The sequence below is a fragment of the Misgurnus anguillicaudatus genome, chromosome 5 (assembly GCF_027580225.2).
Source record: "Misgurnus anguillicaudatus chromosome 5, ASM2758022v2, whole genome shotgun sequence".
NCBI lineage: Eukaryota > Metazoa > Chordata > Actinopteri > Cypriniformes > Cobitidae > Misgurnus > Misgurnus anguillicaudatus.
Genome location: NC_073341.2, coordinates 26,682,293 through 26,696,298, shown reverse-complemented (window position 1 = coordinate 26,696,298; position 14,006 = coordinate 26,682,293). Strand labels below are relative to the sequence as shown.

At 36.9% G+C, this 14,006-nt stretch overlaps 1 protein-coding gene across 2 annotated transcripts in view; it reads left to right on the top strand.

Moving 5' to 3' along the window:
- Positions 1-14,006, top strand: part of cpne5a (copine Va) — a 79,955-nt gene that overhangs the window by 2,800 nt on the left and 63,149 nt on the right. For both annotated transcript variants that reach the window (XM_073867856.1, XM_073867855.1), the window contains exons 4-5: positions 11,260-11,300; positions 13,602-13,648. In XM_073867856.1, coding sequence (XP_073723957.1) covers positions 11,260-11,300; positions 13,602-13,648 — 88 coding nt within the window. The remainder of the gene's footprint in view (positions 1-11,259; positions 11,301-13,601; positions 13,649-14,006) is intronic.

Below are 14,006 nucleotides of genomic sequence, written 5' to 3'. Positions count from 1 at the left end.
GGTGAATCATATTTGCATAGGATAATGTTTGATTCCGAATTATAATGATAACACTTTTTTAATTTTCCACTGGGCTAATTTATATCACTCCAATCATTTAAAACACAGACATAAACTCATTAGTGTTATCACATATGTGATCAATTGATTAATTTTTTTGCATTATCATTTTTAATTGAATTAGATTTTTTCCCACCTCTGTGCTCCTAAGATTATATCAATGAATAAATAAATGTGTTGTCTCTGGACAGTTATTACTCTATCTGCGGGGAACATTCTCACCCGAGCTGTGATGAGACTCGGCATGGCGTTGGTGGAAATCATAACCTGCGTTTGTTCTCCGTAATTGATTTAGTTTGGGCTGATTATCAGGGGACTGGGGCAGACGTGGAATTGAATTGCTTCACTTCCACCACCAGATTCTTTCATAACCGGCAGATGTTATTGGAGAGCACAAAGTTTGGGCTGACAAACCCAGAAGCTGTAAGAAAAGCCTTATCAGAAACAAAAGCTGTCCGGTGGCTATGAGATATGGGATTGATCCAATTGTCTAGGCCTAATTGTGTTTGGGATCCAATCTGTTTTTGTTTTTCTTTTTTTAAGTGGCAGGATGACGCATCTGGATGCACTTGTTGGGTCTTGAGTGTTGTGGTAGAACACAATTTTGCTCAACAGGTCATGGATTTAGGAGAATCCCATTGTCAAGTTCAACAAGCCATGATCCAGAGATTTACAAAAATGCAAGAGATTCAGTTCTGGTGTGTTTACACCCTTTTAAATCTTTTGTAAACTTAAGGATCATAGCAACCCTTAAACTGGAGAAAAACCTGATTAATACCTTTGAGAAAACCGCATTAGTTTGTCCGCCACTTCAAATGCCAATAAATGTTTCTTCTTGATTCCTTCTTTCTTCTGTGGTCTCTCTGGAGGCACACATACAGTCCTGGTTATTTACAGATTTCTGTAACTGCTGCGTGATCACATGGTCAAGCATACTTTGTGCAATGCATAACGTCTTGTATTATAATTGAGCAAATTAATTAACTATGACTTTTCGGATAATCTGCATTATGCCATTAAATATGCTAGAAATGGCTCATTTGGAGAGAAGTGGCTCATTAGAAAAGCATAAATGTATTTCTTTAGCTCATGATGGTCATTCACCATTAATTTGGTATAATCATAGACCTTAATTCGGTTTGACACTATCTTAAAGGGGAGGTTCAATGGTATTCATGAATTCTGACTTAATAACACTGTTTAAGAGTTGTTTCCTCATGCTAAACGTAGGCAAAGTGTCAAAAAAGCAGTTGAGCATGTTACAGAATATTTCTGTGCCGAATGCACTTCACCAGGGTTCGTACAAGTTTTGGAAAGTTTTTTTCGATTACGGGTCCAGCTGACGTTTCAGGGGTTTCTGTATGTATCACTTATTTTTATAGGCACTTCCCCCGTAAAACCCCGCCCACCCGTCAATCAGTGGGAGACGCTAGAACTTGCAAACATCATATCACGCGACAGCTTTGTTTAATTTCAAAACTCAACAATGGCACGAATGAAGAAGTGTGTTTTTGGATGTAAGGAGAAGAAAGCCAGCCTTATGGAAACAATGGATATAGTTTACACAGCGGAGTTTTGCGCGTGTGTTTGATGCGTGTGTTTGGATTTCATTGAAAAGTCCCAACTGGGTCATGAATTGCATGTGATAAGTAAGACTTCTGTCTTATGTTGGAAATAGGCGCGTGCATATTATATAAATGACACGAACATGTAGTGAATCATAAGTTAAAACAGTGTTGTATAGTGTTGCATGACTCGTTCTCGCTCCTCCAGCAGTAGTAACTCCTCCTTCTTAATTTTTTTGTACGTTACCGGAAAGAATCTGTAAAGCTATCTTTTGTAAATCTGATTAAACTAAAGACTCTTCTGAGATATAAAGGATGTAATACTACTCTATAGGTACTGCAGATTAACATCAGAAATGCAGAAACAATGTGTGTTACGTGAGCTTTAAAGGGAATGAAAATGTGCTATTGACTAAAAGTCTGTTTAGTCGTATTAAATTTTAACATCCTATGTCACATTACATTTCTACAACCCAGATAGACACATTTTGTACTCTATTGTTGTTAGAAAACATGGTTTTGGCAAAGATGCCCAATCCCTGTGTCCCCATTGTTACTATTCTCTCTGGGAAGCTTAGGGTATTGTTTCAGTGGTGGTGTGTAGTTGCACTTGTTGGCAAGCTTTAGTTTCACTGCAGATCTTCGTCCTCTTGTTAGCTGACCTTGCAGGTGAGGAACCAGATCACGGACCGCATCTACATTCACATTCCACCCCTCTGCCGCCTTCTCTCCGGGGTGCATTGGCTCCTATCCTGCTGAGAACAGCTCTGTCAGGCATTCTTAGGATTGGGGGGTTTTTGCAGACCCGGAGATGAATTACTTGAGGTTCAGCCTCATTCTCAGCGTGTGATTTGTTTCCAAATTGAGCCATGTGGGTTATTGTAAGCCCTGATATTGTTCTTAAGCCATCAGTTCAGCTTCAGTGCCTTTAACTGCTGGATTTTCTCATCTGATTATATAGCAGAGCATCTCAGACTCATGGACCCATGTGGCTCCAAATATAAGGGCAGACGTTAGTGATGTTGGCTGATGGTTAACAGGTGAAAAGCAAATAAGCTGTGAAACAAATATATTTCTTCAAAGACAGATAAGAGAGTAAGTAGAATGTGAAAACGTAGACAGATGGAAGCAGGGTCCTAATTTTGTCTTACTGGATGTGATACCTGAATTATGTCATCAATATACACCAAACGTTGTTGTACATCATTCTTAAATGTGTTATATTGTGAGTAAGAGAGTATGAGACAGCTTGTATTTGGTGTTTTGCGATTGTTTATATCAAACCCTGATGGATAGATGTATGGATGCTTGAATAGTGAAATGACAAACAGTGAGAGATAAACAGATTCAATGTCAATGTATGTATGAGGCCTGATGAGGTTTAGAGATTTATAATAATTGTGACCCTGTCTATAAACTCCAGGCTAAAGTCGTCTTATCTAATTACTAAAGTTTGATTTTAATATTTTATTTCACTTTATATTAAAGATATCAAGGTTTTTTCACAGAATGCTCTTTACATTATACAGTATAGGATGATCAAAAAATGACTTTAGCTGGGTTTTTGGAGACAGGGTTTTTACTCTAGTGACTGATGTTTTGCTCTATCCATTGTTTCCTTTTAGCTCACTATTAATTTTTATTGATCGGAATGATTGACATCTTGTGAAAAAAGTGTGTAAAAAATGATCTGTGGGAAGAAGGATATCATAGACTAGTAGATAATGGGTTTAAAGAGGAGGTACTGAGTGCCTGACCTCTCCATGTCACTGAGGGAAACTCTTAATACAATGAGTATGCAGCAGATGGCTGGTACAAAACATCTGGTGAACGGATGGATGGGTTGGGTGAGAGATATGCCAGTTGTTAAATGAGCTGGGAGATTTAGTACGTGTTAAAATCTGTTAGCAGGAAAGCCCGTGTTTCCGCAGAGAATGGTGTCGAATCCAAGATATTAAAAAAGTTAATTGGGCAGTCATCGCCCAGGGGTTAGAGAGGCATGCCTGTAACCCTAAATTTACAAATTCAAAGGTTACATTCAAAGTACGGGTTACCATACATTGGCCATTATATCTCTTTCACTTTAAGTAAACTCTTAACCTGTTCGATGTGTGCTTTAGAATTTTAGCTGTTGTAAAATATAATTTATAAAACGGCCCGTTCTGGTTCTTCATTCTGATTGGTTGAAACGCATTCTAAGCTGTGATAAAATAACCCGGTAACCCCATGGTTTAGACCGCATTACATAAGTATCACTGCGCCACTATTGCTACATACTGATTTATGAAAATAAACACCACAATCTTTAATCATATATATATATTTTACAATTGCACAATTATAGGCGATATCCAGATAAATGTCAATAAACATTGTTGAGTCCTCTCATCAATAAAGAGAAAACGTTCTCTGAGGAGTTTCTACCTCAAATCCATATTTCCGCTATCCACTGGATGGTGATCTTACCCAACTTAACCACTGACGCATTCACTCACCACTAAAAACACAGTGTGTAAGTTTTGATCATAGCTCTGAATCTGATCTCTTACAAAAGTTCTTCTCAAAAAGGGAATTATCTCAGCTTTTAGCTGAAAATTTGAGAGGTGATAAGAGAACAAATGAAAGGTAGGGCTAAAAGTGTCTGCTAAATGAAAAAATGTAATGTAGGTAAGATGAAACGTCAAAGACGTCTGTTCTTTCATTTTATATTTTATGTTTATTTAAAGAAGATACTTTTTCTGGAAGCCATTAAACTAAAACTAAGATAAAAAAAACGTATATTTGATCATCACTTGTTGCACGATATAAATGTTAATGTATAAATTAGATGAATGTCTTTTGTTGTGTCTTTGCTGCATTGGAGCCACACTTGATTCTGAGGAACTAATTTGTGAGGTGGAAGAGTAATATTTGTACTATTATAATTATAACTTATTTGTGTTTTATTTTATGAAATCCTGCTATGCATATGAAGTGACCGTTTTATAAAAGCAATAAGCCCCGCGAAGCAGTGGTGTTACAGGGCATTTTATAACTGCTAAGGGGGTTTTAGGCACTCCATTTCGCTTCATGCCTAACACACCCCTTAGCTGTTATAAAATGCACTGGTAACCCACTGCTTCTTGGGGCTTATTGCTTTAATATAGGGTCAATGACAACATGATTGTTCACACTTGTTATACAAGTGTAACCTTTATTTGATTGAGGGCTGCCCTTATCAAAATAAGAACAATGATCAGTGCCAAAGTTTTGATGAATTCAAAATCTTTCATAAATGTCAACAAACTTCATATTTTATCACATTTATTCTCAAATTTCCTGTTGTTCTAATAAAAAGCTTTTGTTCCAATAGATTTACTACAGTACATAAACAGTGGCTTTTTACTCTACATCCCAACACATCTATAAATATAAATGACCAATAAAAAAGTAGTTTAGTTTCTTAAATACCATCACAATATCTTTCCTCTGTGATCATCTTAGACTTATAGTAGCAATGCTTACATCACGGGCACAAGTGTCAAAATTCTTGGTCGAAAAATCAGTTTCAGCCTGCGTGTTACTTTTAAATGCGTGTTATGCAATATCCACTTCTCGCCACATGGTAGTTGTATGTTTTTACTAAATACTACAATAAATACGTGAAGAAGAACCACCGGAAGTGTTTGATACTTTGAGCTTTCAGTCGTGAGGTGTTTTTATTTTACAGCAACTGTTTGAAAATTTGTGTCACATTCAAGCTCCCGCTAAACTCTGGGCACTAATGAAAGGAATATATCTTTTATCTTGGTACTAACGAAATTTCATCAAAATCCATGGTGGAGAAGGTATTTAAATAAATTGCGGAAATTTGGTAGTCACATTTGTGGTGGTAGATTAGCAAATGTCCTGAACATCAGAACTGCAGGCATCTTTCTAAAAACAATGGGTCTGAGTCTGAATATGACAAACTAATTCCAAATAAATGGCCCATTCCAACTACAACAGTAAATTATCATGATTTTATAAAAAAAAACTATCGTCTGTTAAAATTTCATGCAAATATCTGATGAAATGAGAAAGTTACAAGCAAAAAGCAGCATTTTCGGTCACACACCTTCCATTAACAGCCATATATAACTTTTTTAATAACTTTCTCAATCCTCATCGGATTTTTACAATCCAGTTATCTTTGTTAATAGGACTGTCTGCTCTATCTAGTCATGTGATAAATTTTGAGCTTTGGGTTTTTGAAAATTTTGTCATCATACTAATAGCCCACTTCTAAAAGGATTTTGTAAACTCTTTACTTTTATCATCCATTAGAACCGTGCATTCATTTCTAAGTCACTGACCCTTTGCTTTATTTGTACTGTCCTTTGTAATTAAATCTAATAAATTAAATAACATTTAATGTTGCCATTAAATCACAATAACAGTGATTAAGTGTCATATCTGTTAACCAAACATTTGCCCAAGCAATTATGCCAGAGTCTTAAAGAATGAGGTAGAATTTGACCTCATCTTGTTGGTTTTCAAAATGTTTTACTGCCGGTTTCTAAATGAAGTCTGCTCAGAATTTAATTACATGTTCCTGTCTTGTTTTCGACAAGCTGAAAAACACTGATGCTTCTGTAATTACCCCTTAAAGTCAGAGGATTGTAGATCAAATAGCTTTTAATGAAATACTGTAACTGGAAATCTAAGGTCTTAAAACTGACCACAGAGACGTGAGAGACATTTTAATAACACTCAGATTGGATGCCAGTGCTCAGTGTATTGTTGTGTGGTTAAAGGCCAGGATGTAAAATTATACCCTCCTGCCCATCCTTTGTTTTGGCTTATGGGAAATGCCAAAGTGATCTTGTCTTTTTTTAGCTATTCAATTGTAAAGCAGACATTACACACAGCGTTTTGTATGTTTGGATAGACAAATTTATGCCGAAAAGGAATATTGATGTTTTTATGGAAAAAAATGGTTCTGTCATTACCCATTCAAATAGTACACTATTGCACCTCAAAGGTACATACTTGTACCAAAGAGTGCATATTAGTACCTCAAAGGTACACGATGGTGCCAAATGTATACATATCTGTACCTAAATGGGACATTACTACAAGCTGTCACTAGGCCCCAATGACACCTTGGGGCCATTTTTGACCAGTTTTTTCTGATTTCAGTGAATGAATCCCATGAACGTATTGTGTTCTTTAAATGATTCATAAACATATGGTAAATCATAGGTAAAGGTATAATTAATAATTGAATATCTAGAACAATACTTTATGAATACTAATGAGATCAAGATGCAAATGTTATCATTATTTAAACTTAGCCAAAGGCTTTGTTCACAGTTAACAGTTAATTGCTATAATAGTAAACATTTCCTAAAGAACTGAGAATCACACAGAGTGCTAATATTCCTACCGGGATGGCCTGACTGAGAGTTTTCATTCCAGATACCCGATGAGCACATCCTGTCTTTTTTCCTTTAGCTCTAGCTCTGTGGCTTTCAGCTCAGACACACGCTGAAATTTCTCTTCGCCCCTCTTAACCTGATAGCGACTTGGACTCTTGAATTACTTTTTCTGCTTCTTTGAACCAATGAGAGTTCATTGGCTGGCTGAGGAGTTTAGAATCTATTTTGATCCCTCTGGCTGAAATAGCTTCTCCCGCATGAGGGTGCCAATTACAGTGCCACCAGCTTCTGGTACAGCGTGGGTGAGACAGGCATAGGATCACAAGTCCTATAACATCAGATCACAGCAAAAAGAAAAAAGCTTAAATGAGGTGCCAGTATCACCTTTTCAAGTAAGATGTGTGTGTGAGTGAAAAAAGAAAAGAGTCATAGCAAAATCGAGCTCTACGATCCAGGTAATGGATGTTTATTCAAAGTACTTTTTACATTGTTTTATTTTGTCACTGATAACTACATAATATACATTAATGGATTCGTATCATGAGGAGTCCCTTTCCTTGATGTTTTCAGATGAGAGAATATAAAAACATAACATTTATGTCACAAAACATGCTAGAATAAAAATTCTGAACTATTTTACGAGAGAAATAATTTGAAGACATAGGGCCCTATTTTACCGATCTAAGGGTGTTTTCACACCTGCCTTGTTTAGTTCGGTTGAATCGTACCAGAGTTTGATTTCTCAATTGGTGCGGTTCATTTGGGCGGGTGAGAATGCAGCTATCGAACTCTGGTGCGCACCAGAAGCAGACCAAACAAGCGGACCGAGACCGCCTTGAAGAGCAAACAAACTCTAGAGCAGTTTGTTTGTGGTGAGAACACGATCCAAGATCTAACCGACCTAACTGCAAAAGTACTCGCGCATTTTGGACTAAACCAGCTGCCGTAGTCAGCTGCGCAGTGCATTATCGGATGAGGAAGTGTTTGTTGACAGTTTCTATTAGCAATATTAGCACAATGACAGATCGTGGACATACGTGGAGTTGTGAGGAGGTGCGGGCGGAGCCGTTTGTAGTGCATTAAAACGTTGTTTTTAAGCCGCATCCGCGATTCATTCTGAAAATTAACGGTTTGTCTATAGTGCTGTATGCAAACTATGGATAACAACCACGGAGATATAATTACAACACACAGTCGTATGTCCACGATGTCTGCTGTATTATCCTTCTTTTTGTTTACTTCCGGGGTTCCGTTGGAATTTCGCGCATGTTGGTTATTTTTTGGATTAAAACCTTTAAAAGCCGTTTTCTTTGAGTCATAGAAGTAAAAATAGCAGGGTTTAATTGCTGTAAATGTATTGATATCCTACATAATCATTGTAATCTCATAAATTAATTTGCAAGTATGCAAGAAAAGGTTTGTACTCTAAAAATACTTTATTTGTAACAAACAAGAGATAAAGATTTTACAACCGTGCAAAGAGCCGTTTCAGCACTCGGACAGCACCATGTTTTTTTAACAAAGCATTACTTATGTTTCAGAGTCATTATATACAATAAATCCGTGAGGTAGCATTTAAAAACATTTAAAAATAGATGCATTTGTTTAAGGCAAAGCATTTATTTACTTACCAGGCTACAGCCTTCTAATGTCTCATAATCGGTCATCATTTATGTCCAAGAGACGTAATCCTTAATCCTTTGATTTTTCATATTTTAAAATGTTTATGTGCTGCTGCGCATCCATGTGATTAACGTGCAAATTAACGTGCATCGTCGTCCTGTTTATAGGCGCATATTACTAATGCGCACATTAAATAACAAAAATTTATTTTAGTTGCCTCAAAATAGCAACGTGCCAACAATGCACCTGAACACACCTCGTTTTCAGACCAGAACACCCATGGGCGCAAAATTGGGCGCAAATGCATTTGCTATTTAAATAACTTGGCGCTAAACATGAAAATTATCATTGCGGCGGGTTAAAACTAGCAAAGACACTTGCGTCGCACATTGCGCTGCATTGCGCCGGGTGTATGATAGAGCCCATAATGTGTATCAAACAAGCAAGATGTTCAAATCTGGCTGTATGTTGTACCTGCCACTTCTTATATCCATCTGAGGAATGTCAGTGGTATGAAAGAGTGGACAAAGATCACCTTTCATCACTTCTAAACCTATAGATTTGGCCTGCACGTTTCAGCATGGACAGTTTTGTGAATCTGTCACACTGTAATGCAGTCTTTGCCAAGAGTCTGTTATTGAAGGATGGGGCAATTAAAAGCCATATTGCAGCTGACAGCAAACCTGCAGATAGCAAGCGTGTGCTGCAGAGCACTGTATCTCATTTCACATGCGAGAAAAGGATTTTGCATAGATGTCTTATAATGCCCAGCAGCAAAAAAGGGCTCATTTAATTCAGTGGGAGGGGAGAAAAGGGTCACTAAACTAAACTACGACTGATTTAGTCACAAAATGTTATTACCATTAAGAGTAGACCTCAGGACAATAACTAAATAATAATTATTTTAAAGGATAAAAATAAGCAGTACAACTATTGTACTGTCTGGTTTTCATAGCTATGTTTAAACCTAAACATCTCACATTGTTGTAGGATTCTTCTCAGAATCCAGTCATGCGTCAAAACCCAAAGCAGTCAATGTCAGAAGTCTGTCAAAACTTCAACATGTTCAGAGAGACCTTTACAGGGGTCTAGCACAATGTCTCCAAAGAAGCCTGCAAACGTTTATTTCTTCAGTATTTAAACAGTATTGCACACACCTGCATCAAAGAAAAGCACAGAGCTTCAGGTATCTAGTGTTCCTCAATGCATTTATTTATGATGTGGATAAATCGGTCAGAAAATGTTTCCTTCAAAATTTCTTTAAAATCTCTAAAAATCATTCCTTAGAGGCATTCCCTATTTCCTATTAATATTTTACCCAAAATTGAATTCATGATAATCCCCACATTCAACAAAGCTAACGCTTAACCTTTAGGCAACAGAAAAGTGTAAATTCACAATGAATCAGTAAGGTTGAGGCTCTTATTTATTCACAAAGTGCTACAGGAATATCTGTGTGAACTTATAAAACGTCTGTGTGGCTGAATCATGCATCGTATAAAATAGTTGATAGTGCTATTACTTCAGATTTTCGGCAGTCTTTTTGAGACCTGCCTGGTATACCAATAAGTCTTTGTGAACAAAAGAAAAGAAAAATCAATAATAAATAAAAACACATCAGTGGAGGCTCTAATTTCATTATGAATTGAGTTTATTCAGTTTTCCAAATGATTGCTTGGGTGCAGTTAAATTATTAGTTTTCTATTTAAAATGCGTGTTTAGTCTTTTTGAACATTTGTGCCTCAGTCTACAGCGATTAAAGGATTCAAAGACTAATTTAAAACTATTTCAATTCAACAATTTCCTATGTTTAATAGGTAAGGTGACAGTGTTTCTCACCTCTCTGAGATAACAACATGCATTAACACGGTATGACAGACCACTTATCAGAGATGACAGATTGTTAATTTTTAAACAGCCATTATAAAATCCAGAGCCACACATAAAGCTGAATTAAGGCCAGTTCTTCTGACATTTCGAATAGATATCTGATATTTTTAAGGCTGTCAAACCAGACCAAATGAAATGTCACTGTTTTTATAGACAATAAATGTGAATAATCATAACAATGATCTGTCGTGATTTAGTTTCTCAGTTTATTAAACCAGCATCTCAGAATTAGTCAGCACTGTTGTCTCTGCCAGAAGTTTTTCTTCATTAAAATGAAATTAAAAACTTTAATCTGACAGATTCGACATGATTTTGTGCCTTAATTGTGCACAAAATGTTAATATTTAACATGAGTAGCGTCAGTATTTGATATGAGAAATTCCTCTGTGTTAGTTCTTGGCTGATGTTACGGTGGCCATATGCCTCCCCTTATGTTTTCAAATAGAATATTTGGAATAACTGGGGACAACATGTATAAGTGTCTGTACAAGCCACTTCTTTCATATGTGGCCAAAATGACAGTCTAAATTATTTCAAAACACACAGGGAACAGACAGCACCTCTTAAAATATTTTTATGGGTATCTAAATCGATAACATTCAAATAAGAGCCCCATCTGGTTTATTTGTGAGAGGCTACTGTATTCATTTCATGCCTGAACTGTTTGACCGAAGTGACCTAGTTGGTCAGGACTTGACACTTTTTTTGCTTTGTTTCCCCAGAAACCTGTTAGATCGAGACACATTCTCCAAATCCGATCCTTGTAAGTACTCATTTTATTATGACAATAGCACTTGTTTGTAAAACACAGAACATCTTTTGGCAGTACTACACAATGTCTTGTATAATATGAGGCACATAATAATTGGACTCTCATAGCTAAGTGTAAAGATATTGGTTAAATTTACTTTTCATGCAGACACATAGACACAAACTTTCCAGGCTCCCCAAATTCCTAAGGCCTTGTACTGTACCTCCAGTAACTGACACATCGTTCACAGGTTCTGTCTCTTCCATCACACTTCTGCCTTTCTTCTGCTCTCTGCCTGAATTTTGTCTACGCTGCATTTTTTTTCACATTCCCTTAAATGCATACATATCATTTGCATCCCAATATGACAGATTTCACAATCATATAATATATGCATAGCATGAACTTGGTCCCTGAATACAAATGCTTTATTATTTTTTATATCTGGCCCATGTATGGGTCTTCTGAGTAAATCTCTTACTGAAAACATTAAATTATGAAATAGAGACAGAGAGATACAGAGTAAACTGTATTGTTCAGTGGTTGCTGTTTTACATTTAAGAAGATTTCATGAGTGTTAGTTGTGTTTCATTTAAGTATTAAAGAGAACATATCATGAAAATCTGACTTTTTCATGTTCAAGTGCTATAATTGGGTCCCCAGTGCTTGTATCAACCTACACTCACCTAAAGGATTATTAGGAACACCATACTAATACTGTGTTAGACCCTCTTTCACTTCAGAACTGCCTTAATTGTATGTGGCATTGATTCAACAAGGTGGTGAAAGCATTCTTTAGAAATGTTTTACCCATATTGATAGGATAGCATCTTGCAGTTGATGGAGATTTGTGTCCACCACATCCCAAAGATGCTCTATTGGGATGAGATCTGGTGACTGTGGGGGCCATTTTATTACAGTGAACTCATTGTCATGTTCAAGAAACCAATTTGAAATGATTCGAGCTTTGTGACATGGTGCATTATCCTGCTGGAAGTAGCCATCAGAGGATGTGTACATGGTGGTCATAAAGGGATGGACATGGTTAGAAACAATGCTTAGGTAGGCTCTGGCATTTAAATTATGCCCATTTGGCACTAAGATGCCTAAAGTGTGCCAAGAAAACATCCCCCGCACCATTATACCACCACCACCAGCCTGCACAGTGTTAACAAGGCATGATGGATCCATGTTCTCATTCTGTTTACGCCAAATTCTGACTCTACCATCTGAATGTCTCAACAGAAATCGAGACTCATCAGACCAGGCAACATTTTTCCAGTCTTCAACTGTCCAATTTTGGTGAGCTCGTGCAAATTGTAGCCTCTGTTTCCTATTTGTAGTGGAGATGAGTGGTACCCAGTGGGGTCTTCTAGTGTTGTAGCCCATCCACCTCAAGGTTATGCGTGTTGTGGCTTCACAAATGCTTTGCTGCATACCTTGGTTGTAACGAGTGGTTATTTCAGTCAAAGTTGCTCTTCTATCAGCTTGAATCAGTTGTCCCATTCTCCTCTGACCTCTAGCATCAACAAGGCACTTTCGCCCACAAGACTGCTGCATACTGGATGTTTTTCCCTTTTCACACCATTCTTTGTAAACCCTAGAAATGCAGTAATGAGAAATTGAATGGGTGTTCCTAATAATCCTTTAAGTGAGTGTATAAAATGTGAAAAAGATCAATCCAATAACTTAGTTTTGGTGAACCATTCTTTGCAAGCATGTGAAAAAAGGTCATTGAAATTTGGCTCCCCCTGTGATGTCAGAAGGGGATAATACTGGCCATTAATCTAACCACTGCACTGCCAAATAAATTCATTATGGAGCTAAAAAAATGTATGTTGAATGAATGGCTAATTTTTTTGGATACATTTGTTGAGAAATGTTCATATTGAAAGCCTCAATAACATTTATATGTAATTGCAGACTTGGCAAATCAGTGCTTAGTATGTTAATTTTTTAATTATTGTTAATTATCTCTTCTTAAACTAGTTAAGCCATATCTTAGAAATATCTGAAAGCAGGAGCTTTAGGCAAAAAGTTTTCATTTGGTCTCCATTTATTGTCATTACTGTCTAGTTAACTGCTTACTAAAATAAAGAATATAAATATTTAATCCCGAACAAAGGTTTTTAGCTATGCTGAATAATGTTTCACATACTGATAAAAAATGAATGCACTATAAAGTCGCTTTAGAGAATGTGCCTGGGAAATGCATAAATATAAAAAATTTTTATCAAATGATTAAGCTATAACAAGATCTTATTACAGTATAGATGCCAATTATTTCTCTTTCCATCTCTCCTTTGTTTTCAGTGTGTATCCTTTACACTCAGGGAGTGGAGTCGAAGCAATGGCGTGAGGTAAGTGTCCACACTCAAGAACAAACCTTCAATCAGTTCGGACACAAACCCCCTTATTTCCCCTAATCACTTCTGCATATCCTCCCTTCTTACCTCTCTCTCATCCACCCTCTTCAGTTTCCTCACAGCCCTCTGGTGCCCATCACTGCCCATTGATTTTCCTGTTGAATATTCATGCATCTGTCCCCATGGCCCTGAGTGATTGGCTGTTAAGATGATTGTACACTTTCCGTTACCGATTAGCATTAAAGTCAATCTGGCCGTAAAGTCACCGGCCGATGCATTTGTAATGCTTCCCAGATCGCTGGTCTCCATTTTTCACACTTAAATTGTGTTGAGCTATAGGACCCTACCTCAG